This window comes from Syngnathus acus, chromosome 6 (assembly GCF_901709675.1).
Source record: "Syngnathus acus chromosome 6, fSynAcu1.2, whole genome shotgun sequence".
Classification (NCBI taxonomy): domain Eukaryota; kingdom Metazoa; phylum Chordata; class Actinopteri; order Syngnathiformes; family Syngnathidae; genus Syngnathus; species Syngnathus acus.
In genome coordinates, this window is record NC_051092.1 from 13,653,674 (window position 1) to 13,675,843 (window position 22,170).

Below are 22,170 nucleotides of genomic sequence, written 5' to 3' on the forward strand. Positions count from 1 at the left end.
GACGCTAACGATGACGTCACTGTGAACTTCAAACATGGCGGTCGACAATAGGACTACATTGCCCACAATTCAAAACGCACGTTATCATGGGGACACGATCAGTTTCTTCAGTATCGTTTATTTGGAGGACAAAATACAAATCACTGTTTTTATCATGAATCTGATGTTCAACGTGATGTAAACGTGATGCAAATGTTGGCTGGTGCATTATGTGTGTGAACGCGTATCAAAAACGTTCCAAACTGGGTTTCATTGGCGCGAGCGCCGCGCAACTGCGCGCGACTTTTCAAAGTGGACGAGGACGAGCGAACATCCGGTTAGCCACTTTTAGCTTTTATAGCTTACGAAGCAAAGTGCTGGGCCAAATGACAACAAATTAAACTAACAACGGGTTAATTAATAATCACGTCCCACCAACAAAGGTATGCGGACACTTTTAAAAATGGTCCGTTTGTATTTTACTTCTCTTTTCTGTAATAGCAAAGGAAGCTAACGTGACTCCGTCGAGGCTGGTTAGCTTGCCTCGCTGCACTGTAAACAACAATGTGGCGAGCATTTATCAACCATTAACGTCATTTTTAAGAGAGGAATAACCACGTGAAATTCTGTCCACGGGGTGTGTCTAAAGGTAAGGTAATTGTCTTTTGTATACACTGTTACGCGCAACATTATCCTAATTTCAGGCAACTCTCGTTTTACATCTGATAACCTTACAATAAATACAGAGGTATTCATATTCTTGTATTTTCATATTTATGTATATATCTTCCCCGTGCAGCAAAACCCATCATGTCTATAGATTTTGATACTGCTGCTCTCCAAACCCAGGATGATGAGGAAGAATACGACCAAGATGACCTTGCGAGAAAACAAGAGGTACAACACAGTATTAATATCAATATAATCATTCCATTCACCAATATTACAATTGTGAGCTTCAAATATGTGTCTTTGTTTGGATCTATTTGAGGATTAGCATAAAACCTTCACAACGAGGCTGGTATGTAGGGTTGTTGTTATGACTCATCCCCTCAATATGTTGCTTTGTGTTGCGATTGGCCCTGTTGGCTTCTTCCTGGTGTGTCACTGGATGTAGCCGGCCGCCATGTGGTTAACCTACTTTCATACTATTACTTGTTTTGTTCACAATGCCACTTAAGAGCAAGCATGAAGAATTATGTTCTCGAAGACTGCAACAAAAAGACTAACTGGATGTTGTGAATCTATTAATCATCTACTTTTTTATTTTAGCAATGGATCCTACGTTTTATAGATTAACTAGTCAAGTGGAAAATGTTTCCTGCCAGTAAGTGGAATGTTTCTGCTCCATTTAGCTTTGCTATATGTTTTGTTCAAACAATGGAGCACATGAGTCGTGCCCGCAGTCGACAGCATGCCATGGACTCTTTGGTTGTTTTGAAATGTGAAATCAGTTGGGATGCAATGAATTGGATTGGCGCTTGAAGTGGATACATTTTCTTGTGCTAAATGTGCAAATGGGATAATATGGGTCCTTCGGTTGAGGACACGGTGGAGGATTTACAGACGATTCAACGGTCCTTATGGGAAGTAAGTCCAGCTGGTTTTATTTGAATCGCTGGAATAACGCAAGCATATTAAGCCTGTTTCTGACATAAGAAGAATATACTTGTTACTGAGATACAAAGGGGCAAAGCTGGTTAATGTGGAGACAATAATTGAAATTGTTTTTGTCACTGAAACTGTACTGCTGTTTTATTATGATTTAACAAAGCATATACTTTTACTCAAATATTAGAAGCCCAATTAGGAAGTAGTAATTCCAAAATGAAAGATTTTATTTCATTTGTAAATATGAAGTGCTACTTCTTGACATCATAATTTGCAGTTTTTATTTTTTTAATACCTATCAAATGGAGACTTCATGCGATTAAACATTTTTGACATTGCATATTTTTTGTTCTGTGTTTCTATCCCTTGGTTGCAGCACAAACATGATGACTCACCGCCTTGAGTTTTTTTTTTTTTTTTTTTCCCTGCAGCTCCACAATCTCCTCGCAAACATGCCAGATGACATGCTGGAGGACAGCAGAGACTCCTCCTGCACAGAGCAGGAATTGATAAATAGAAATGCTGAAACCAGGTAACATGCTTGAATGAAATGGCTTTTGCCGAATCTCAGTGTTGTTCCTACTCGAGATGGGATACAAGATTGCTAGTCGATTGATTAATAACCATTGATTGTGGAGTTGATTGTTGAGTGCTTTTGGTGTCTCTTTACAGCCCACAGTCCAAATGGACTCAACAGCGGTCAGATCATCCCAGGCCAAATTCTCATGAGCAGGCATGTTTTTATGTTTTTGTTATTTTATTATTTATACATACCTGACACCAGTTTTGTCTTTTCATTTCAATTGAAAAATAACCACCAAACTTTCAATGTCTCATAAAAGAGCTATGAAGAAGACTACGATCATCATGATTTTACTTATGAAGATGGAGGCGTTCAGAGCAATGGTCATTCTCAACCTTCGGCTCATATCTGGAACCAGCATTCAGATTCTCAGTTCACCCAGGAAGACTGCACCCAAAACAGCATGGGAACAGAACGATCTTCAGAAGCCAATGGTTTCTCCACAGATGATCCATATGAGCTACACCTTCGTGCTAATAACATTGTCAACTGCAACGGAGATGGAACTAGTGACTGTAATAATCCCAGAGTGCAATCTCAGGTAAGGCTGATTCTTTCTTCTGCCAGAAAAAGCGATTTTACTGGAAATTAATATTGTAATTTTAGCCGCTTTTAAAAAAAAAAAAAAAAAAATAAACCAGAATGAAGCAATTAGCCTCTTTGAAGCGCAATAAAATGAATAGATAACTACCTAACTTGACACAAAAGAAGTTTTCATTTAAATATTGCTTTTTCGGTGTTTTCTTCTTTCGAATCTTAAGCCTGGAGCAGTGGAACGACGTGCGGATGATTACCAGGTCAGCTACAATCCTCACGGCCCTCCACGTCAGATGTTGAGCTCACAGGCTACACATCAACAGCGTCCATTCGATCAACTACAAAGAGAATTCCTTGACTCAACACAGCGTAAGTCTCAATGTTGTCTGACAATGTCCAGAGGTTGGGAAACATTTCTCGGCCTATAGCAATTTTTTTTGTATGCTATATGCCTAGTACTTGTAACCAAAGATGCAATTTGAAGTTTCAGCCATTTGAAGTTTCACTGACTGACGTTCCTTTCTGCTATCTTTTAGAAACTGCTGAGAAAGAGCAGATTACCCAGTTGCAGATATTCAACGTAGCTCTTAAAAGGCAAAATGAGGACTTGGAGCAAAAGTTTGAGGATTCAAAGCGCAACACGAGATACCTTGAGCACCAGTTGGCAATTGCTAAAGGTACTTTTCCTTTTCTGTCTTTGATGAAATGATGTGGCCCCGAGAGAAGGAAACAACTTAAATCTGATATTACTTGGACCAAAAAAATCCATATCTACAGTCTAGACACTTGTCTGCAATTCACTTTTGATTTATTTACGCACAGATCAGAAAAATGACCTTGCCGCGAGTCTTAAGGAATCGACTCGACTCCTGGGGGAGGCCAAAGAGCGGGAGCTTCAAATGCAAAGCAAACTCAAGACGATGGAGCAGCAAATACAAACCTTGAATGAGCGAGACCAGGAGGTAAGTTGGAAGAGCTCGTACAGTAGCGCGTCAGAAAGCATTGATATAAAGTTTAATTTCAGAACACAAAGAAGCAGCGGGTGGCCGAGGCCGCTGTTGACACTATGAAGCAGCAGATGTTGGAGCTGTGTCGTTCGGACACGCTGTCCAAATCACGTAAGCAGCACGACAGAGACCTCGCCGTCATCAAGGAGCAGCATGAGGCCGCGCTCTTGCTTTTACAGCAGCAGCTTGATGCTAAGTCTCAAGCTATGGAGGAACAGGTTTGGATTTTTACTTCTGGCCTATCTTTTGTCTAATTGCTTTTAAACGTCATGACGATGCTTTTCAGATGGATACTAGTCAGAAGTTCCGTGAGCAGGTGAAACAGTTGGAGCGGCAACGGGAAGAAGAGCAACTTGAGCGAGCCAGAGTGGTCAATGCTCTCACCCAGAGTCTGGAGAAGAGTCAGCAACAATGTGCCAAGCTCTTGCAGACGAGTGAGCCAAAGTTGTCTTAAATGTAGACAGCCGTTATTTAGCCAGCTTTTCTTTGGCTTTACTCCGATTTTTATTTCTTCTCCAGGTTCTGTGCAAGAAATGAGTCAAATCCAAATCAAACTACAGCAGGCTCAAACGGCCAAGGTTTTAAGTGACAATATGAACAGAGACCTACAGGTTTGTTATTCGGTTTTGTGTCTCAAAAAGAATCACTTTGTTTCTCATTTTCTTTTTACCCCGTAGGAGGATCTTGCTGACTTGAAGGAGCAGATCATGCTGTATGAATCTGCTTTAAAACATGGCGTTATTGCATTAGAGCCCAACTGGGACTGCCAGAACCAGCTCTCTGAATCCTGTTTGGCGTTAGGCTTTAAGAAAACCAATGGTTCTCTCCGCAGGTACTTTTCCAACCAGTTCATTTTTTAATCATGTAATATTCTCTCAAATAATTCTTTTCAAATAACTCTTTCTGCGTGAACAGCGTGGCCCTGGCCACCCTGTCAGACTCGCAGCTGCCTCAGGATGAAGCTTTGCGCCAACTGCAAGTGGAAATGCAGCGCTGCTTGGGGAGTTTAAAGAGCAAGAGGCAGAAGATCAGTCACCTGCAGGAGGAGCTTCAACAGAGTCGGGCCCGGGCAGACGAGCTGCAGAACCAATTAGACGAAGCCAAGCTCAGCTCATCGGTACGCACTATGATGAAAAATCTGACACTGAAATGAATGATCCAAGTTTGACGTAAGCTTGCTTGGCCACAGGTTAGACAATCCATCCAGGTAAAACATCCAAACTTGACTGCAGAGGACCAGAATGAGTTAGTGAAACTCCAGGAAGACAAAGAACGCTTGCAAGATCAAGTGGAGGTTGGTCATCAGTCATTTTGCTAAAGGCCCCGTTGTGTTTACTAAATGACAATATGGAGGTTTGCTACTATTGTTGTCTTTCAATTCTAGGGGCTGCAAAGTAAAATTGCAGAGCTGCAGCAGAGTGAGGAAAAGGTCCGTTCTGCCAACTCAGAGCTCTGCGTCAAGACGAGAGAGATGATTCAAGAGTTGCACCAGGAGAAGCAGGCGGCTGCTCAGCAGTAAGACAAACACAAGGGAGCAAATGAAATCTTGACTCTTTTTCATTAACCATGTCCGTCTCTCGATGAAGATCCGAGCGGATTAATCAGCAGCACAGGGATGACGTGGTGAAACGAGTCAGGACGGAGCTCATGCTGCAACACAACGATCAGCTTGAACGTCTGACGGCACAACACGAGCGACAAATCCAAGACCTAAAGTACGTGCCCGTCGGGACATTTTAAGTTTTGAACTAACTGTATTGAAGCAGCTCATTGTGGATTCATTCCTGCCCAGCTCTCAGCTCTCTGAGGCCAGTGATAAGGTGTTGGCTGTGCAAGAGTGTTACATATCTGTCTGCAAGGAAAAGGAAATCTTGGAGGAAAGCATCAGAAACAAAGCCACGGAGGATGCACTGAGGAAAGAAATTGAGGTATACCCAATCAGACATCTTCAATATCAAAATATCAAAATCTGCTGCTCCCTAGAAATTGATTGGTAAAATATATGATGACACTTTCTTGATTTGCTACACCCACACAAAAGAAAAAAGGGGAGAGCAGCACAGATGTGGAGAAACTAAGGACTGAGCTAGAGGTGCAGCATCAGGCCTCCATCGCCCAGCTCAAGGCTCTCTGGTCCAAGGAGAAGGAGGCTGAGATCCAGCAGCAGGTGAAATCTCACATAGCCTTGGCCAAGGCTGCTTGGGATGAAGCGCGACATCAGGTATGACTGTGTATCTCTGGAGGAGCAACTAGCAGCATCATTTTGTTTGCTTCTGATTCTGTGCAGACGGAGAAGACTTGGGCTCTGAAGCTGGAGGAAGCCAGGCAAGGAAAACAACCCGAGACCTCTGAGGCAACCTGTCAGACAGAGGAGACGGAAGCAAACGCTTTGACCGTCACCGTCAAGGAGTTGGACTCCAAACTCTGTGCCCAGAGACAGCAGCTGCAAGCGGAAGCTGACAAAGTCCAACGCCGAGCGGTGGAAGAAGCCAGGAAACAAGTCCAGATGGAGAATCAGGAGAAACATCTCCACGATTTGGCCAATAAGGTTTGATACTGTAATTAGGATGTCATAACAATTCAGGAATGTGAGACCATGTGCATTTTTTTTTTAGAGTAAACACAAATGTGTTTGTTACAGGTTGAAGGAGCAGTAACCAGGGCCTATAACCGCTGGATTGAAGATTTGCCTTCATTGCCGCAATACCAAGCCTTGCTCCAAAGAGAGAAAGAGAAATGGGAAGAGCTGCAAAAACAAGACGTGGAACAAAAGGTAAAGCACATCATTGAGGTAATTACTGGAAAAATTAACCAACATGTGACATTTATACATTTTATTTACAAGCAAACAGTATTTCATTTTTTTATATGAAAACAGCTCATATTGATGGTGCGATATTACCATATTCTCATGGAGAAAAACAAATGCTTCTACTGCTTGTTGGACATGTACCAGGTATCGCAGGCTCTGAGGGCAGCAGAGGCGGAGTGGCGCAAGCAGCAACAAGACCAAGGTCAAAGATGTGGTACGACTAAAGAGCAAGAGGTGGTGGTGACTCTCCAGACTCAGCTGGAGCAGTTACGAAGAGAACAAGCCGCACTGTTGGAGGCTGAACTTGCCGGAGCCAGAGCAGCCTGGAAAAGAGACAAACAGCAAGAGATCTCCCTTGTCCAAACTCGCAGCGAGCAAATGTACCAAACCAAACTCCAGGAGCAGCATAAGAAGCAGGAGATAGCTCTGCTGCAGACCCTGAGGGCCAGAGAGGATGAGTGGAGATATCAGCAGGCTGAGAAGGAACAAGCCCAGAAGCGACAGATGAGGGAAGATTTCCTCTTGGAGCTTCAAACTGCTCTGGCGGAGGTCCAGACGCAGCTTCTCGGCACTTCCAGGACTGAGCAGCAGAGTTTCACAGAGCGCGTGAGAGGCCGCGTGTCAGAGGGCGCCGTAACGCACGTGATTCAAACTTGCTGCATAGACATTGTTGACAAAGCTGTGTGCCAGGCCAAGAAGGAATGGAAGAAAGTATGTTCTTAATTCCATCAGGAGCTAACTGTTTGCCTATCCTGAAACATAGCAATGATCTGGGTGAGCTGCTTTACCTTGACGGATTTTTTTTCTCCCTTTCCCACAGATAAGTGAGGCTCAGTTGAGCTGTGTGCTACGAGAAACGCAAGAACAGCACGAAAGAGAAATCAACAAAATGCAAAGTAGGAAAAAGCCTCATTGCGCTTTGAGTGGATTGAAAATGAAATAAATAAATATCTGCTTTGTGGAGAATTTACATGAAGCTGTAATCTGCCCTGTATAGGCTCCTTAGCCCAGAGTGGAGGGCAGGTTTGCAGCAGGAAGGATTGCGCAGACACCGCCAGTAAACTGGAGAAGAAAAACCAGGAGCTTCAGAAGCACTTGGCAAAAGCTTGCCGGCAGTTCCAGCACAGCGTCAGAGAACACAAAACAACCATACAGAAACTCAAAGGTAACGTTTGAACAAATGCGGTTTGAATATTTCCCGCCGTTCATTGTGTTAATCTCTACTGTTTATTGTAGACGAACACGAGCGCCGATTACAAAAGGCAAATGAGGAGCATCTGCTACAACTGGAGGAAGCGAAGCGAAGCAAAGAAGATGCTGGGTTTGTGATGTAGCTAAAATTTTCACAACATATAAAAACAAATAGTATATCACTATGAGCATGGCAAATATTTAGATACCCAATGTGAGGATTTTTTTTTCTTTCTCTAAAATAAAGAGTGATGTTGCCATTTTCAGGCCTTCAAATCATCAACAAACTCTTCAAGAGGGCCTGGAAGAAATGAAGCAGCAATACTTGACAATTGTTGAAAAAATAAGAGGTTGGTGATTCTGCCACAAGCAAGACAGAAAGTTGGATGGCAAATTTCCAAAATGTTATGTTTTGGTCCTTCAGGAGACATGCTGCGTTATCTCCAAGAAAGCCGCGAGCGAGCAGCTGAGATGATCCGCACCGAGGTGCTCCAGGAGAGGCAGGACACGGCCCGCAAAATGCGACGCTATTACCTGACCTGCCTGCAGGAATTGCTGGAGGACGACGGGAAAACCACGGGGTGAGCAGACACGATTGCCATCGTGTTTTTGGTTTTTTTGCTAAATCACTGGCCTTCCTTAACACTATGTACTTTAGCAGAAGTGCTGATACTCGTGTTTAAGAAAAAAATATTACACACTTTGAAATATTGAGAATAGTGAGAATCCCATTTTGGCAAAAAAATACTCAAGTACACCTGAAAACTCCACTGAAGTTCAGTAATTTAATAATTTTGATGTAATTACTTGCCACCACTGAAGTTAATCAAGCTGACATTAATCTTAATATTTTCAGCAGGGCTGAAAAGAAAATAATGAATGCTGCCAGCAAGTTGGCGGCCATGGCTAAAGTACTAGAGACACCTGTGAAGAATAAATCTGGAAAGAACCACGCTTTACCAAGTGAGTGTTCTGAAATACATTGTTTTGTTTTTACTCTGAATTTTAAGACTGTTTTGTGTTGACAGCTGGCATCACGGTAATGTCCACCACTGGGCCTGCCCCAGCAAGTAAGACAGACTTTTTGAAGAACCCGTCATCTGGACCACTTGACAAAAGAACGGAGGATAGAACCCACAGGAAAAAGTTGTCGGGTTTGGAGCAAAAAACAACTCGGGCGCGGACTAAACTTGTGAACAACCAGGACTCGGCAGATGCGCAACTCTACCCTCACAAAGTGTCCTCTTCATGCTCTGCTCCTTTGAGGAGCAAAAATAGGGAGGCGTACCTGCAGGGTGGACAACCGGGAAGCCATGCGGACACGCCAAACGAACCCTGTGTCACGCAGGATTTCCCAGTCAGGGATGATAAACGCACTAACTGGAGCCTGAGCAGCAGTGACTCAGACAGCCACCACCTCCCTCGAGTGTCTTACTCGGGGAGGAAAGTAGAGTCGGTGAAGCCGTTCTCAGTTTCTGCCCCTGACTTCAGCCAGTTTGATCAGCTCACCCCGGACACGTCTGACTTGACGGTTTATAATGACATCGCCCAAGAGAATTGGACTCAAACCCAAACGTCAGCCCATCAAGGGAAGCTGAACACAAAGAGGGAGCCCGTACTGGGCTCAGAGGGAGAAAAGCTGAGTGGGCCTCTGTTCTCGGAGTTGAGACGATGTCAGCAGGACAGCGGCTTTGACAGCCCGTTTAACCAACCAAACTGACAGTGACAAAATGTGTCCAAAGGAAAACGCTGTTGAGCTTCTACATTTCAATTCAAAACCAGGTTTTCAGAAAGTGGCTATAAGTGTTTATATCATTGAGCTTTTTTTATTTTCACTCAATGTTTCGACAGGTCAAAATTTGCACACCAACTTATATTTATGGATGTCTCTTGCAATAACAGAAATTCCACTCATTGCTCTTTTCAAATCTACTGTACATTTTTTTTATATAAGAGATTGTTGTTTTAAAGTATTTTTTATATTTTCTTTTAATAAACAAATGAACTGGTTTACACAAAGATAATGATTTCAAAATTGTGCAAAAAAAAATATAAAGATCTCTAAACTAATCATACAACTGCCGCCTAATAATGGGGGGAGATAAAACAGGAGAGCTAGGAAGATGCATTTGTAGTTGATAATCAAAATCTAAGCGATGACAATACCAACTATATATATCATCCATCTTCTATACCGCTTGTCCCCATATTTGTACAAAATAATCAAAATGGTTTGGATTCTGAAAGACAGACACAATACAGTAGGCGTATTTTACGCGGATGCAGAAGCCAATCATATTGCAGCGTTTAGTTAAGTATGTTTTAAGATAAAATAAAAGTTCAGAGTCACTGCACTGAATAGTGGAGCGGGCAGTAAGTAAAAAAGCAAACAAGCGCAAAAGTTTTAAACTGCACCATCACGTTGTGGAAAAAATGTCACATGACAGGTAATTTACTGGCAATCATTGACTTGGTGGATTCCTGTGAAATCTGAGCGCTGTTGTGGGCTTGACTTTCCTCCACCCACATCTCTGGAGCGACCCTGCCCACGATATGCTGCCGATTGTGCAATTTTTTTTTTTACTAAGTCTAAATGCAGATTGTGCTCCACAGACGAAGAAAAAATGCTCTTGTGGTTGGTCCTCGCAGCCTTTGCGGTTGGCCTATTTTTTCGCTTCCCTTACTTCTACCAGGATGTCAAATTTATCGTGACAAGTCTGCGATTACAACGCAAAGTTTTGCACTACACACAGACCAACTACACTCTCGTGGACCGTTTTTTGGAGCGAGCGAAGAAGCATCCGCACAAGCCGCTCCTCCTCTTCAAAGATGAGACGTTCACGTACCAGGAGGCCGACCGACTCAGCACCCAGGCCGCCAGGTTGCTGCTGCAAAGTGGTCAAGTTAAGCCAGGCGACACGGTGACTTTGTTCGTGGCCAATGAGCCCATGTTCGTGTGGCTCTGGTTGGCTCTGTTCAAGCTTGGATGTTCGGTGGCGCTCCTCAACACCAACATCAGGTCCAAGTCTCTGCTGCATTGCTTCAAATGCAGCGGCGCTCAAGTTCTGCTGGTGGCTCAAGGTGAAGTGTCTATCGAGAAAAATTCACATTGTGCGATAGGACAAGCGCTCCACGATGGAATTGTTAATAATTTGGAATAATGAAAAAATCAAGAAAAATCCCCTTCTTCCCGGGCTAGATCAAATTGAGGACTAAAATTAAAATAAGTAAAAAAATAAATGGTAAGAAAAACAATTATATAAAACTATTTTTGACATAATAAATTGAAATATATATAACAATATTTAATAGTATTTACCTATATTATGTTTATTATATTTATTTGTTGTGTTTATTTTCACTTTTACAGAAAATCACTGTCATTGCAAATTTCGGCATTCAAGTTTTTAACTAGTGGGGTAAAACCAATGCTTTCCAATTTAACCACAAATGAATTTGTCGTATTCAAATAACCTGTCTGTCATTACGAATATTAAGATAATTCCTTAATCCCGTTTAAGTGCTCATATTTACATACTGTAAATTCATACATCTGTAAATAGTTCCACAGATGTTTACTGTTGTGAGGTTACAACTGCTGCGCAAATAAATGTGTTTGCGTAAGAATACGCCGTCACCCGGCAAAGGTTCATAATTAGGTAAATAGTCCCATGTTTCCTTCCAATCATCAGGATTTTCTGGTTGTCTGATTTCATAATCAAATTAACTGGAACATGGAAAGCTGTCCATGTTCAGCACTCTTACAGGCCACAAATCAATAATTTTTGGGCAATATTTAACAAATAACATTGTGCAAAACAAAACCAAGGTTCTTACTTGGAAGTTTTGCGCTTTGCTCCCCCTACAGAAATGAGTAACCTTAAATGCTGAGTAGTTCAAACAAACAGGATGCGTTATGTAATCGGACAATGGCTGACAACATTTGAAATAGGCCCCAATAGATTTAGGGAAAAACTTGAATACTTGTGTTCAGACTTGCAGGCTGCCGTGATGGAGGTTCTCCCAGAGCTTCTGGAGCAACAGGTGAAGGTGTTCTTCTTGGGGAACACACAAACAAATTCAGACATGCACGGCTTCGCAGACAAGATGACAAATATGTCCTGTGAACCCCTCGCCAAAGATTTAAGATCGCATTTGAACATGCACAGTCCTGCCTTCTATGTGTATACATCAGGGACGACAGGTGAGCCACATTGGATTGTTGACTTTGCAAAATGGCTTCTTCACTTCCCTCTTCTTTTGAACAGGTCTTCCTAAGGCAGCTGTGCTAACTCACAACAAACTGTGGCGCATGGCTATGGTTCTGAGCTCATGCAACTTGAAATCAGATGATGTGCTATATATCAGCCTCCCTCTCTACCACACATCAGGACTTGTTGGATTCGCGGGTGCCATTGAGTTAGGTATGTGTCACCGGTCAATCACAGGAGTGACACTTGGGCCTTGAGGGGTTAATAAATGCAGTCAAACAGTCTTGTCACAATATTCACTAGTGTTACTGTACTTAGTTGAATGTGTTCTTTTGTATTCAGGTATCACAGTTGCGCTAAAGAGTAAATTCTCTTCATCTCAGTTCTGGGATGACTGCAGGAAATACAACGTGACTGCCATACAGTATATTGGTGAAGTTATGCGGTTTCTATGTAACACACCAAAAGTAGGCATCAGATTTTATCTCTCACTTAAGTTTAAATATGAGAAATATATGAATTAACCAAGGCGCAATATTTCTTTATTCTCCCGATAGAAACCCAACGACCGAATCCACAATGTAAGACTTGCGATCGGCAATGGCATCCGAGCCAACGTTTGGAGAGATTTTTTAAACCGCTTTGGAAACATTCAAATCCTGGAGCTTTACGGAGCAACGGAGGGTAACATTATTTTCATGAATTACTGCGGAAAGATCGGCGCTGTGGGACGAGCCAACTTCTTGTTTCGAGTAAGTCTGAACTTCATTTGGTGCTTTTTCTTTAGCTCTTAATCAATCAGCTCTATCGTTTGTCTTGCAGTGGCGTTATCCCTTTGCACTGATCAAATATGATGTGGAAGAGGAGCAACCTCTGAGGGATTCATCGGGTCTCTGCATCCAGGTTCCTGAAGGTGGGTCACTCCCACAGCAATTACCAGAAAATTGACTCTGGTGGTTAGAGAAACCCATTTCCTTTTGATTGTATAAAAGTATTATTTATCAGTACTTGAGTTTTTTTTTTTGACTAGGTGAGCCTGGCCTTCTGGTGTCTAAGATATCTGCAAACACGCCATTCTTGGGCTACGCAAGAGACCTGCAGCAGACCGAGAAGAAGAAGCTGCACGACGTCTTAAAGAAAGGCGATGTCTACTTTAACACCGGCGACTTGATGCTCTTCGACAAAGACGGCTTCATTTACTTTCAAGACCGCATCGGCGACACTTTCAGGTGAGGTTCTTCTTTTTTCTTTTCTTCGTTTGAGCTGAGTATGACGTGTGTGTGTGTTTTTTTAAACAGGTGGAAGGGAGAGAACGTGTCCACTAATGAAGTGGCTGATGTCATCACTCAGGCTGACTGCATCACTGAGGCCACCGTGTATGGTGTGGAAGTGCCAGGTATGTATTTGTGCACCACTCACAACCATGTAACGTGGGTCTCATAACTAGACAATAATGAATACAATCTTTCTTTCTTTTACAACCTGATAAAAGTGAGTGATACAGTAAAACTCTCTCCTATGCTCTGCAAAAAGGTTAATGAATGTCTTGATTGTTGGCTTTCTATAATTGCTGGGCGGCAGCAGTCATTGGTATTTGTGGCTGGTATTTGCGTCCTCTTGTGGAGTTGTCTGGAATTGCACCACCTTTTGGTGAGCGCGTTAACACGTGGTGTACTTTGCAATCAGCAAGCTTTATTAGTGTGGCACAAACAGCAACTAATTGAATGTTTGTTTATATTTGGACGTGTCAGAATGCTTAAGAAAAAAACATGTCACCGTTGTTGTCGAAATGACTCTAGCTATTTTCATCATGTATTTCTGAACACATTTTTTTTACGTCTTCACTGTGACTCACAGCAGGAAGCTACGATTCCAAATAAAAGAAATGAGCATCACATGGATAAACCCGTCCTGCCACTTACCTGTTCTGGAAACAACCGCACACATCTGAGCCACTTAACATAGCCTGTGTGCCCCGTCGTGTCTGGAACTCTTTCAATGTTTGAGTCCTAAACTTTCACCTGAATCTGAAGTGAAGGCCCAAGAGGAATGAACTGCGTCATTTCAGCGAGGTTCCTAGGGGCGTTTTAGAACAGTGTCACCTGCAATGTTTGTTTTCTTTCGCCACCTGAACTGTGACTCATTTTATGTGGAATGTAAAGTTCACCCATGTCAAAGGAAACCTGAGTCAGATGGAGAATAAAGCGGTTACTGTACAATGGCACCACACACCCGATACACAAACAACGCTCATGTATTGTGGGTCAGTGATGGAATTCTGCTTGTAACTCCACAAATAATCTAACAATCTCCCAAACAATTCCAAAGTAGTTTGTGTGGTGACAAAGGGAATACTTGGCAAATAAATATCTTTTTTTTTCTGCTCAAAGGCAACGAGGGCAGAGTAGGCATGGCGGCCGTAGTTCTACGAGACGGATGTACGTTGGATTCTGAAGGCATCTTCAAGCATCTTGAAAGCTTCCTGCCGACCTACGCCAGGCCACGTTTTATAAGGATTCAGGTACTCAAAGCATCTTGTTACCAAATGAGTTGTATTTGCAAATAATATTAAATTCCACTTTAATGGCAGAGCTCCTTAGATGTCACGGGAACATTCAAGCTGATGAAGACCAGGTTGGTTAGGGAAGGCTTTGACCCCTCTGCTATCAATGATCCACTCTATTTCTTGGATGACAAGGAGAAGAAATATGTCCCACTTACAATGGATATAGTCAATGCAGTATTATCAGGCAAGATCAAAATTTAACAAATTTTTATATACTTGATCCATAAAAAAAGAAATCTATTTTGTAATGAATTTGATGGCTGTGTTAGTGAATGTATATAATACTTGTGACTATTTGCTAAACTATTCACTGTTAAGTTTGAAAAAATGATTTTGTTGCTAATTGTTATAGAAATTAATTTTCATAATACATGTTTTGTAGCTGTGTTGGGATGGCCCACAAACACTGTTGTTGCCTGACTTTTTTCATAGCTGCGGACAGGTGCAATTTCAGAATTAAAAGTGAAAGTTGTAATTGTTGTTCAGGGTGAATCTTTAACCGGGATTAAGTGTTATGGTATATTAGAGTTCCAATTTGATGTTTAGTGTGCGTGCGTGTGTGCGCGTGTTTTTGTGCATTTGCGCCCCCCCCACACACACACACCACCCACTCCCTGTCTCACGCCATCAGTCATCAGACAAACAAGGCTCAGTTTCATACTTGACATTCCTCCCCCTCATGGAGATTTATGCGAACTTCCTGCTACACTACAATACTATTATTTTAAAACAAGTTATCTCCAAAAACCTGTTATTGTCAAACTGCTGTAGAAGTAGAAGAGAGCTTGTAGTGTTTTTTCCCCACCACATCACTACATTGTTATTGAAATTCAAACTTATTTATTTATTTATTCATTTATTTATTCATTTATTTATTTATTGTAAATAATGTGTCACATAATGTCATCTCATTTCAGTCACAGTTCATCATTTTTAAATTAGTTTGATTTGTTGATTGTGATGGGCCAATATGATGATGGAGAATGCGAATGCGAGGGCAGAAAAACGCGCGCAGTGTCTTCTCGACTGGGCGTGGGAAGAGATGTGGCAACTCGAAAACACGCAGAAAGTAGGAGGGGTCAGGTGTCGCGGCTGAACTTTGCCACAAATGCACCACGCGCACCCATACGGTGCGGCTTGTTGTGATCGGAGCCGCAGTCCTTCGTCAGCTCCATCGGTTCGAGATGTTCATCTGGCTGTCGGTCGTGGGTGGCTTTCTGCTCATCCTCAGGACGCGCTTCCCCTACTGGCTGGACGACTGCGTCTACATCCTCCGGAGTCTCCTGCTCGCCATCAGGCTGATCAAGTACAAACGGAGCAAACCATTCTATGGCGTCTTGGACGGATTCCTTGCAGCGGTCCGGAGACACCCGGACAAGACATTCTTGCACTTTGAGGGCGAGTGCTTCTCCTACGGCGAGGTGGACCGGCGCAGCAACCGGCTTGCCCGGGTGCTGAAGCAGGAGGCGCGCCTACGGGAGGGGGACGCGGTGGCCCTCTTTCTAGGCAACGAGCCCAACCTCGTGTGGACCTGGCTGGGACTCGCCAAACTGGGTTGTCCGGTTGCTCTGCTTAACTTTAACATCCGATCCAAGTCTCTGCTGCACTGCTTCTCCTGCTGCGGCGCTAAAGTGTTGGTGACGTCGGCAGGTGAGATGCGTGACGTGCGTGGGCCATAGTTGGGCAGACTCATGCTCAAGGGCCAATTTTTAATTTTAAAACAGAATGACGGGCAAAACCATTCATAAAATGAGGAGAATCAAAGTAAAAATCGATTTTAAAAAATGGTAATAATTATGGCTGATGATTGAATGATAATTTTGCAGCAGGTTGATGTGGTGAGCACATCTACCTCAAAGTTCTGAGGTTGGGCATTCGAACTATGGCCATCCTGTTTAAAGGTCACGTGCACACCTTTCCTTCTACCTTGGATAAGAAAAAGTTGAGCTGGAAAAAAAATGTCTGACAAAAATATTTCATATTGAATTGATATGCTTTTATCTGAATTCTACCAGCATGAAACCTTAAATGTTTACTATTAAGATGCATTATTCACATTAAATAATGAAATAATTATATATAAAATATATGCAAATTAAAAAATGTTTTATTTTATTCTTATTTTATTTTTTGCCAGAAGAAATTTTTCCTTTCTGTAAAGTCAAGTAATAAGAATATGTATATGTGTTTGCAGAGCTGCAGGAGGCCGTGGAGGAAGTTTTGCCAGCGTTGAGGGAGCGAGGGGTCAACGTGTACTTCCTATCAAAAACATTCGAGTTGCAGGGTGTCAATTTCTTGGCTGACAAGATCTCCAAGGCCTCGGACCAACCTATGCCCAAAGACCTCCGAGCCAACGTTACCGTCAGGAGCACTGCTATATACATCTACACGTCTGGAACCACTGGTATGAACGGGACAAAAACATCCACAACTCCTTTGAGTGTGTTTGAGAATTTTATATGACAGAAAAAAATACTTTTGTCCCTAATAGGTTTGCCTAAAGCAGCGATCATCACCCACGAGAGGATGTGGGCCGCATCCTTCCTCCAGTCGCTGTGCGGCGTCACAAGAAACGACGTCTTCTATATCAACCTGCCGCTCTACCACAGCTCAGGCTTCCTCATCGGGTTAGGGGGCTGCATCGAGAGAGGTCATGACCTTTTCGATTTGAACAAAAGCTATGCGAACAATGTCTATATAGTGACTGTTGCTGCAGGTATATCGGTCGTGCTGAAGAGGAAGTTCTCCGCGTCTCAGTTCTGGGACGACTGCAGGGAGCATAACGTGACCGTGATGCAGTACATCGGCGAGACTATGCGCTACCTCTGCAACACGCCCAAGGTCAGATACGATCTCCTCCCTCGAGATGATCCCAATTCCCTGATGTTGTTCCCCTCGGCAGAAGGACAATGAGAAGGACCACAAAGTACGGATCGCCCTGGGCAACGGAGTTCGCGCTGACGTCTGGTCCGAGTTTCTCAAGCGCTTCGGTGACATTAAAGTAAAGGAGCTGTACGCGGCTACAGAGGGGAACATCGGATTTATTAACTACAGCTCTAAGGTCGGCGCTGTGGGACGGATGAACTTTTTCCACAGGGTAGGTGAACATTTTTATCATTCCCTGCTTGTTGGTTTATATCTCACTCCGTAAACTTCTCCCTCCAGTTAATTTTCCCGTACTTGTTGATCAAGTTTGACATCGAGAAGGAGGAGCCTATCCGAAACGCTCAGGGTCTTTGCGTTGAGGCGGCCACAGGTGAGCTGAACACACTTACAAAAACAAAACGTCATGTTCAAAAATGTTTGCCATTACGAAGAGAGGAATGAACATTTCAAAAGGGTGTAGACTTTTGTGCATCATGGCTGTCTGTCAGGTGAGACGGGCCTTCTGGTGGGGAAGGTGACGCAGAGGTCGCCTTTTGTGGGCTACGCGGGCAACGAGCAGCAGACGGAGAAGAAGAGGCTCCGCGACGTGTTGAAAAAAGGCGACTTGTACTTCAACACGGGAGATTTGCTTCGCTTTGACAAGGACAACTTTGTCTACTTTCAGGATCGTGTTGGTGACACTTTCAGGTAAGTCGTGAAGTGACGATATGACTTTAATATTTCAAAGTAGGATTTTTAAAATTAGGTTTGGGTCTTAAATTAGGGTTTCAATTTAGGAATAGGGTTTGAAATGAGGTGAAACTCCTTTTCTTCTGAACAGATGGAAGGGCGAGAATGTGGCCACGTCGGAGGTAGCAGATGTCCTCACCTTGGCGCCTTGCATTTTAGAGGCCAACGTTTACGGTGTTAAGGTGAACGGTAAGGCGTCAACGACTCGTGCCGTATGTGAGACGAGACGGCATTAACGCTTTGCCGTGATAGGGAATGAGGGGCGAGCAGGCATGGCGGCAATCACGTTGAAAGAAGGAGAAGACTTTGACTGCGCCGACACCTACAGGCAGGCTGTCAACTACCTGCCGGTCTACGCCTGCCCGCGATTCATCAGGATCCAGGTGAGGCTTCCTTCTGCATGTGTACATATATTGTGCTTATAATCCCAAAACATGTAATTCAGCCTTCCTTGGAGATGACGGGCACATTTAAACTGAAGAAAGTCAAGCTGGTGGAAGAAGGCTTCAACCCTGCCCTCATCAGTGATCCACTATATTACTTCAACGCGGCCAAAAAGACCTTCGCTCCCATGACCATGGAGGTGTACAGCGCCATAACCAGAGGCCTTATTAAACTCTGACAAAAGTGTTGAAGCATAAGTGTAAAGACATTTTGTTTACAGGCACATTTGCTGCTTCAAACAATTTATCTCAGGGATGCACCACAAGACTATTTATGGTAGATCCAACCCTGATAGCCACAGAAAAGATGGTACACGGCAGTGCTCTGCCACTGATAATAATTCATCATTCATGATGGATGAAATCAACTGTAGCATTTCAAACATGACACTGAAATCATTTATCCACAATGCTCTTGTGTCAGAATGAAGTTGTGTGTGTACATTAACATGCTTGAACTTTGGATAATAAACTTTGTAGTAAAGTTTCTCCTATCTGAAGGGAGTTTTCAGTGATGCACATTTGAACGGATATTATGATTTGCGTTATCTGCTTTATGGGTTACAATTCATATCACAGATGATGAAAGAGAGTGGAGGATTATTTAGTTAGTTTTGATGAGGAAATATTTGTTTTTCTGTATTTTTTTTTAAAAAGGACTGAAAGGCCTGGTCATTAGTAGGTGAGGTAAAATGTTATGAAGGGAAATATTTTTAGAACACAAAGATTTGTGATTTCGTTTGTGATTAGTTAACCAAATGAGTTATAAAAATTAATATTTTTTTGTAAATCATGGTGAAAATCGGTTATGAAGTGATTGGAGCTGGGCAACTGCTGACTTACTGACAGACCAACAGACTGGGACAGACAGAGTGTACTGACTTAAGTCAGTGTACTGACTAACTGACTTAACTGACCGACCGACCGACCGACAGACTGGCCAACCGAAACTGACAGACAGGAACCAAGAAACAAGGAGACACGACGACATCAAATGACTTAAATACAAGACAGGTAACAAGAGGCAGGTGACTGTGGTTACATTGATTGAGGTAACACAGGAGGGGAGGGGCGACGCGAACAGAAACCATGGTAACAGACATAATAAAGCAACCGGGGACCGGGACGAGTCGTGACAAAATCCCATAATATTCTGACTTTGTACTCATAATATATACTATTAAAAATAAATTTCTAGTGAAATTAGGGCAATCCTGCAATTATAAAGCATACCATATACTATATGCTTATTTTAAGTGTACTACATTCAATGACTCGTTTTAATCAATGAAAAGACAGTGTTGAATTTTTTATTAACTCCAACTAGTTGGCTCCATTTTCCAGTTTGAAATGCAAATAACAAAATAAGCAATTGATAAGATGAATACATAATTTTAAATAAGACACTTGACCCCATAGAATACTTTACTTCAAAAATGAATTTCTTTATTAATACAGTGGTATACGTTTAGAAAAAAAAAAAGTGTTGCAGAGGGGGAGAAAGTTTTAAACAAAAGAAATCCAAATAAATAAAAAGAATGCTCATCGCATGGAGAAATAAACTAGTGTTGCATTGAAGCACTGAAGTGTTATCATATCAAAAGAAAATAGTAGTGATGTGCCATAATAAATCGTCTATTAGTACAAAAATACATTTCAGGGCACACACTAAAGCATCCAGTATCACAAATAAAGGAAGGGACCAGTTGTCGTTCCCCTAAACCCCTTTGAGCGCATCTTTTAAAACCATTTAAACCAAGCACTTGTCTATTTTTGTTTTGTAAATAAGAATAAAAACTTCTCATACAGTTAAAAATGCCTTATGTCGTGTACTTATGCAGTAAGTAGAAAAGTTGGACTTATTACTGCTAACGTCAGTTCCAAGGCTCAGGGGTTTTAACCGGAATACAAACATAACCAGAGTAACTTCTTCACTCTCTTTTCCTCTCTTTTTTTTTTTTTAAACAAACATTTTCTCTTTTATACAAAACAATAAAGATGTACAAAAGTTAATTTACAGAGAACCAAGGCCATATGCTAGCGCTATGTACAGCCACAACGTCCTTTTCTGCAGCTCGTCACGCTTCGTATGCATAGCAGGAAAAAAAAGGAGACCTTTCGTTTTAATCGGCATCAATTCTTTACGTGTGCTAGAATCAAAGTTCAGTTTAGGAGAGAGAGAAAAAAAAAAAAAAAAGCAGAGACAACTTTGTGTCGACGGTGACCGGAGCATCAGGTTGGGTGCAATGTGGATTGCTCTCTCTTATATGTTTTTTTAAATATATATATATATATATATATATATATATATATATATGTATATATACATAGATTATATATATATATACACCCATACATACATATAGATATACATATATAAAAATATATAATTTATATTATATATGTATATATAGTATATATGTGTATATATATATATATGGATATATAATATATTCTATATTATATGTATATATGTGTGTGTGTATATATATGTATAAGTGTTTAATTTTCTATGCAGATAAGGCATTGTTGGATGGGCTTTTCATATGTAGAAGTGGTAGCAGGCATCTGGACCTGAGTCATAGCACATGCATAGATCTCTAGACAGCAGGAGTTTGTCAAATCAAGTCATTATATTCTATCTATGGTAAAAGATTTGCTACAAAAAAAACATCACTTTTCAATTCAACAGAGAGTGCCCGCTCACAACAAAAGGGCGTCGTTGATGCTAACTGTGAACCTTGATTCCGTCTGCGTATTTTGTGGATCTTGACGGTCACACCAATTGCAAACAAAACGGATTGACGTATGCCGACTTTGCCCTTTGGGATTTTTTTTTTTTTTTTTACATCTTGCCAAAAAACACGCTCAGTAATATTAAAGGACATTATTTAACCAATTTTTATCTTATTATTTTTACTAATCTGGGGCCTCACTTATCAAAGAGTGCGTAGGATTCTTTTGAAATGGGTTCATTCGCACAAAAGCTGGAAATAGCGTTAGCGTGCATGTCGACCAACATTTCCTAAGTCAAGTGCGTCTTGCCTTTTACACGGCCAAAATCAACCAAATAGCACCACACAAATTGAACAATTGAGCACTTTCAACTTCTGAGTGAATCATGACGACAGGAGAAAGAAAAAGGAAGACTGAAATGGTATTGTTTATAAGCAAGTTGGAATGGGGCAGCGTTCAAATAATACCCCAAAAAGTTTTCTAGTCAGTGTTGCTGCTACTATAGCCGGAAAAAAATAAAGGTGGTTCAAAAAGTCCTTTGTTTCTTCCTTCCGAGTTGGGAGCGGTGGCTGAGTGCTTGTGGAAACGATCTATCAAAGGCCGCCTGCAATTTGATTATCCGATTTCCTTTTGAGCAGCATCTTTGAAAGCCACCAAGAAAAAAAGTCGTACACGCATTCTTTCAACCCGTCAAATCTCTTTTTTTGATAGGTCACAAATGTTGCACAGGAAGTTGCATGTGCATCTTTCAGGCCCTGTTTTGTGCGTACGCAGCACTGATAAGTGAGACCCCTGACATTTTACAAAAGTAGCAAAAAAAGTCAAGATAAGATTACTCAGTCTATGGCACCGTCATGCACTTTCACTTCAGTCCCATTG

General features: G+C 42.0%; 3 protein-coding genes across 10 annotated transcripts; all 3 read left to right on the top strand.

Annotated features, from left to right (window-relative positions):
• The first annotated feature begins 295 nt into the window (after positions 1–295).
• On the top strand, positions 296–9,744 carry cep152 (centrosomal protein 152). 8 transcript variants are annotated; one of them, XM_037254625.1, is made up of 29 exons: positions 296–422; positions 481–628; positions 779–876; positions 2,022–2,122; positions 2,263–2,323; positions 2,433–2,714; positions 2,935–3,079; positions 3,247–3,387; positions 3,533–3,672; positions 3,735–3,935; positions 4,004–4,151; positions 4,237–4,328; positions 4,395–4,549; positions 4,633–4,834; positions 4,907–5,011; positions 5,102–5,232; positions 5,304–5,432; positions 5,510–5,645; positions 5,759–5,938; positions 6,005–6,265; positions 6,359–6,490; positions 6,674–7,240; positions 7,350–7,425; positions 7,527–7,694; positions 7,766–7,859; positions 7,988–8,070; positions 8,145–8,301; positions 8,577–8,683; positions 8,749–9,744. In XM_037254625.1, exons 3-29 carry the CDS (start codon positions 790–792, stop codon positions 9,438–9,440), a joined length of 4,773 nt encoding a protein of 1,590 aa, XP_037110520.1. In that variant the 5' UTR covers positions 296–422; positions 481–628; positions 779–789; the 3' UTR covers positions 9,441–9,744. The 8 variants fall into 8 exon arrangements, with proteins under 8 accessions (XP_037110520.1, XP_037110519.1, XP_037110522.1 ...); XM_037254624.1 differs by having other exon boundaries at positions 296–628; XM_037254627.1 differs by having other exon boundaries at positions 296–628; positions 8,580–8,683.
• A 514-nt stretch (positions 9,745–10,258) lies between these two features.
• LOC119124543 (very long-chain acyl-CoA synthetase-like) lies at positions 10,259–14,972 on the top strand. Its single transcript, XM_037254633.1, has 10 exons — positions 10,259–10,801; positions 11,715–11,924; positions 11,989–12,144; positions 12,274–12,398; positions 12,489–12,683; positions 12,754–12,844; positions 12,962–13,160; positions 13,230–13,327; positions 14,322–14,452; positions 14,522–14,972. Exons 1-10 carry the CDS (start codon positions 10,345–10,347, stop codon positions 14,696–14,698), a joined length of 1,839 nt encoding a protein of 612 aa, XP_037110528.1. The 5' UTR covers positions 10,259–10,344; the 3' UTR covers positions 14,699–14,972.
• A 619-nt stretch (positions 14,973–15,591) lies between these two features.
• Positions 15,592–19,049, top strand: LOC119123886 (very long-chain acyl-CoA synthetase-like). Its single transcript, XM_037253269.1, has 10 exons — positions 15,592–16,147; positions 16,692–16,901; positions 16,989–17,147; positions 17,214–17,338; positions 17,400–17,594; positions 17,663–17,753; positions 17,872–18,070; positions 18,204–18,301; positions 18,365–18,495; positions 18,558–19,049. The coding sequence occupies exons 1-10, from the start codon at positions 15,682–15,684 to the stop codon at positions 18,732–18,734; spliced, it is 1,851 nt and encodes a 616-aa protein (XP_037109164.1). The 5' UTR covers positions 15,592–15,681; the 3' UTR covers positions 18,735–19,049.
• Positions 19,050–22,170: the final 3,121 nt, after the last annotated feature.